The 4,500-nt window shown below is 44.8% G+C and overlaps 1 protein-coding gene across 1 annotated transcript; it reads left to right on the forward strand.

Annotated features, from left to right (window-relative positions):
• Positions 1–205: 205 nt before the first annotated feature.
• Positions 206–4,297, forward strand: LOC123075448 (uncharacterized). Its single transcript, XM_044498049.1, has 7 exons — positions 206–371; positions 1,553–1,858; positions 2,403–2,598; positions 2,730–2,931; positions 3,457–3,590; positions 3,681–3,719; positions 3,813–4,297. Coding segments are annotated over exons 1-7 (1,074 nt in total). The 5' UTR covers positions 206–369; the 3' UTR covers positions 4,008–4,297.
• The last annotated feature ends 203 nt before the right edge of the window (positions 4,298–4,500 follow it).

Here is a 4,500-nt window from a genome sequence, read left to right on the forward strand (position 1 = left end):
TTGTGAGTGCATCTACAACACGATTTAGCAAATCCACCCCCGCCCCTAAACGTCTGCGGACGTGCCCGACCACCGTTTTGAGTCTTTATTTGTCCTCTATGCAGTCATACTCTTTATTTCACCCGCACATAATATCAAGTTGCTATTTCTCTAACACCCAACAAATGATCGCCAGTTAAATAAAAGGGTCCAAAGTAAATCGCTGCCAATTCGTGTTCGTGAAGGAACGTGAAGTTTCGGAACCGACCCGACCCCTCCTCTATACTACATCACGTCCCCTGATCGGCTCTGCGGGGATCGACTTGGATTGGAGCGTCGGTACGAAAGCGGGAAGCATTGGAGCGATTTCCATATCCTGCCTCGATCTCGATGTAAGCATCTCTCTCTCTCTCTCTCTCGCCGGCATTGTCACCAGTCGCGGCCGCCGTTGATACGTATTGTATTGTCATCATTAGTCGCCGCCGGCGTGTCCATGGACCTGACCATGGATGGCGTTGCGTTGGAGGACTGTGTGTGTATGTATCCTGATGACAAGCGGGCCATACCATACCGTCGACCTCCTTCCATCTCGCTTCTCCTCCGTTCCCCTCCCCTCCTCTCCCCGGAAAAGAAACCCTAACCCCCTTCTTCCGCCATGGCCACCGACCGCGGACGGGGGCGACGCTCCCGGCGACAGCCTCGGGTGCCCGTGCAACGCGTCCGCACCCCGATTACGGAACGAGCAAGCGGGTCGACGTACGAGTCTCCGCGCGCCCGTGCCCCCACCTGCTCATTCGATGGCCGCCTTCCGCTCGCCGCGGCTACCGGACAAGTCCTGGTATGAACGACGCCGCCGCCGCGCGTCACGGCGTCGTTCCATTATCAATCGCTTTAGGATTCTGATATGTGCGTCGGATTTATGCCCGTAGATGATTCCCAGTTTTCTAGTCTAGAAATAACGTATTTTATCTGGAAAACACACACGCAAGTCTGCATTGATGTGGATTGTTCATCTCCTAACAGCCTGCTTCACTGCAGCTCTGGTAGGATGAGCATCAAAAGCCGACTGCAACATTGGAGGAATCGCCATCATCATGGACCTGGTTCCCTCGTTATCCAATTTGTTTCAGAAACAGCTCAGCCAACTGCCGTATGGCCACCCAGCCTCCTCCTCTTGTTATATATCATCATCATGTTTTGTCCAAATGAAATTGTTTCACTTGTCAATGGGGGCTCGTTGCTTCGATCGTTTGTCGTTGGAGATTTGGGACAACAAGGGTTTCTGTACAGGGATGGTTGGTTTGGTACTCTTCCTGCTTCCTCGCAAATAAAATTTTGCATCCAATTGGCTTCGACCCAATATTTGGCAAACCAATCACCAGACTTGCCAAATTTTGGCTTTCCCAATACTGGCCGGCAGCGCAAAAGTTAGCAACAACTAACCAATCCAGCCCGTATTTCACACCGATTTCAGGCCTCTTATCAACCTTTTGCCACGATGATACCATGGATTATTCATTCACCGCCTAAGATAATTTTGTTTTGCTCATCCAGACTGCTTGTTCCACTTCAGGTCTCAGGAGCATGCAGCTGAGTCTGCATCCGGACAAACGCCGCAGCAGCCGGACGCCTCGTCATCAAACAGCTTGGTTGATGTTACAACATTGAAGGGATTGTCCATCACTGCCACGTCCCCGTCCTCTCGGCGCGACACCATTTGGGTCCGATACCAGTGTGATTGGGGGCTCACATTTTACACCAGGATCGATCTTCGTGGATATTTCCACACGTATCCTCATGTGGGCGGGCCATTTCAGAGCTTAGACCAAGTTAACAATGCCATTGATCGCTATCTTCATGACCGTCGGGATCCAATAATGTAAACTTTCTCGACTCTTTTCTTTGCGTGCACACTTGCAAGTTCCAATTAATGTTTTTTCCTTCTATGTTTTAAGCCCCAAAGGTGATTACAGTTTTCGCATAATTAATCAGGAGAAGAACGAATGAACCCAAGTTAGATTATAGTAAATTTGGTACTTTCATGCATACAGGAAAAAAATGAAGCACCGAACTGCCTTAATTTTTAAGTTCCTGTTCTGGGACCACTTCAAGTTAAGGAGACATTTTAACTGTATTTGTGAGAGAGTTGCTGAAGTAGTGCGTAAAATTACATAGATGCTATGCTACCACTTTGTAATTTTGTATGTAGGTCTGTTTCGTTTCCGTTGATTAATGTCATGAGCTACGCCAGAAGACACGTGGGAGCTGTTTGATCCTTGTTAACCAATCCTACATGCATACTATTTGTCCCTAACCCTATTTCTGGATGATAACATTGAAAGTATAGCCAGTATCTCTTTATACACTCCACTGTTGTGAAAGTGAAATATATTAACCATGAAGGAATCTCTGATCTAAACTAGGTGCAAGGAGCGACCTGAGTTCTATGAAGTGGGTAAGGCTAGTGTAGAGAGGGGTATACGAGACTCTCTTTTCTGGCCTGATGGCTCAAAGAAGATGTACGTGAAATCGGAACCGGTTGATGAAAGCCGTTGCTGGATGCTCCAGCTGGTTCAAGCTTTGTTGGACAAGTATAACGAGGATCACAATCTTTTCAAGGTTTGCTCTTTGTCCCTCCTTCCTGTCCTTACTCTTTATCATGCACTACCTGGAGTGCTTCGTGTTATACGACTGTCCTATTCGTTCATCTAACAACTAGTCGCTGATGGGATCCATTCTTCTTATCTCAGGATCTTGCGTTTGAAGTTACAGATGTTGTGTGCTATGAAGTAATATATGAGGGCAACTGCCGCTACTACCATGTTAATTTCACTACAAGGACCAAAGGAGAAAAGACCACCGACAATCTGTTCTTTGCTGAAGTCAAACGTATGCCAGAAGACGAAAATTTGGTGGTCAGCTGTACCTGCACGGTTGATCCTTTTGATAACGGTATTTTGTACTCTTATCAAGTGTCGCTGAAATATAGTGTAAACGTTTTTGTCTTTCAAACCGTATTTTTACTCTTATCATGGCTGACCTGTTTGTTTGTGCCTCGTGGGATTTTATTCTTTATCCTTTTGCATTGTAATATCTCAAACTAGTTCATGCACATCCATGTGTAATATCTCAAACTAGTTTATTACCTTCAAGTTAATCAGGTATCATTGTTTAAAGGTCATTATCTCCTCTCTTTATTTAAAGGTCTCCATGGTTGATCGTTTTGATAACGGTACCTTATACTCTTATATCAAGTGTTACTGAAATACAGTTTAAACGTTTATGTCTTTAATTAGTGTATGATCTCTGAATTGACCTGTTTGTTTGTTTGTGCCTCGTGTCATCTTATCGATTATCCTTGAACTTTGCATTGTGATATCTCAAAGAAGTTCATGCACATCCATGTGTATTATTACCTTCACTTAATCAGCCATCATTATTTAAAGGTCCTTATCTCCTCTCTTTCTTTAAATGAAGGTCACTGCTATGGCTGTGAAAGTAATATGAAGCACCCCAATGCTGATGCATATGCTGGTGGTCACTCAAAGGTTTGCAACTTGAAGGGAGAATGTCTTGGACCTAATATATCGATCGCAGAGACTATGGATGACGTAAGTGTGATGTTTTTATTTCCTGGTAAGCTAACGTTTGACATTTTCTGTTGCTGTATTCATTTTTAATTGAATGAAGATCTTTTACAGTGGAAAGCTGAGGAAGCAAGGGTAAGACAAATGTTCAAGGTAAAGACGCTTCATCTTGTGTGGTAGGTATATAATAACATGATGTTGGTCAGTTGGTTGATCAATTCCTGCTTGTGCATTTGTTTCCATTAGGGCCTTGATGATCCAACTGTTGTGGCGCGACTCATGGAACCACCCAAGTTGAACTTCGGAGCAACCAAGGCCACCGATGAGGAAGTAGAGCGTTTTATGAATTCGATCATGGAACCATACGATCCTAACCTTTGCACCACTTATGGCATCCTCGATGCTAGCGCCGCAGAAAGATTTAGAGTGGCGCTAATGTAAGACCAAGGATGCTGCCCGGAGTTACGTTGCACTTTCTTGTGACTACATGGTTTCCCATCAGCGAACCGTTCGATACCAAGCTGTTTTGTGTTTCTAAGATGCTCGTAGAAGAAGCTGAATGCTTTTTGGTTTGAAGATTGACATATGTACGACTTTTACTGTGTGTGTATGGCAGTACTTGTTATTTTTGACCGGACCAGCAGGTGCTCTGCCTTTTCATTTAAGAAAGGTGGAAAGCTAGTAGGAAAAGCCAAAAGTTAAAGAAGAAAAGAACCAGTGCAAGCATTGTCTGCCTGGCTGTACAATTCAAAAAATTCCTATTTCTCCCATGCCTCATCAAAGAGGCTGATCTCATCGTTTATCTTCGAGCACAGCTGCACTTGGTTCATTTGTTGGTTTTTGAAAACTCTTCTATTTCGCTCATTCCAGAGGCTCACCGTCAGTGCCTTCTCCTTTTTTTTCCTGAGAGGCAAAATCGCCTCCCACCAGGTTG

The sequence above is a fragment of the Triticum aestivum genome, chromosome 3D (genome assembly GCF_018294505.1).
Source record: "Triticum aestivum cultivar Chinese Spring chromosome 3D, IWGSC CS RefSeq v2.1, whole genome shotgun sequence".
Lineage (NCBI taxonomy): Eukaryota > Viridiplantae > Streptophyta > Magnoliopsida > Poales > Poaceae > Triticum > Triticum aestivum.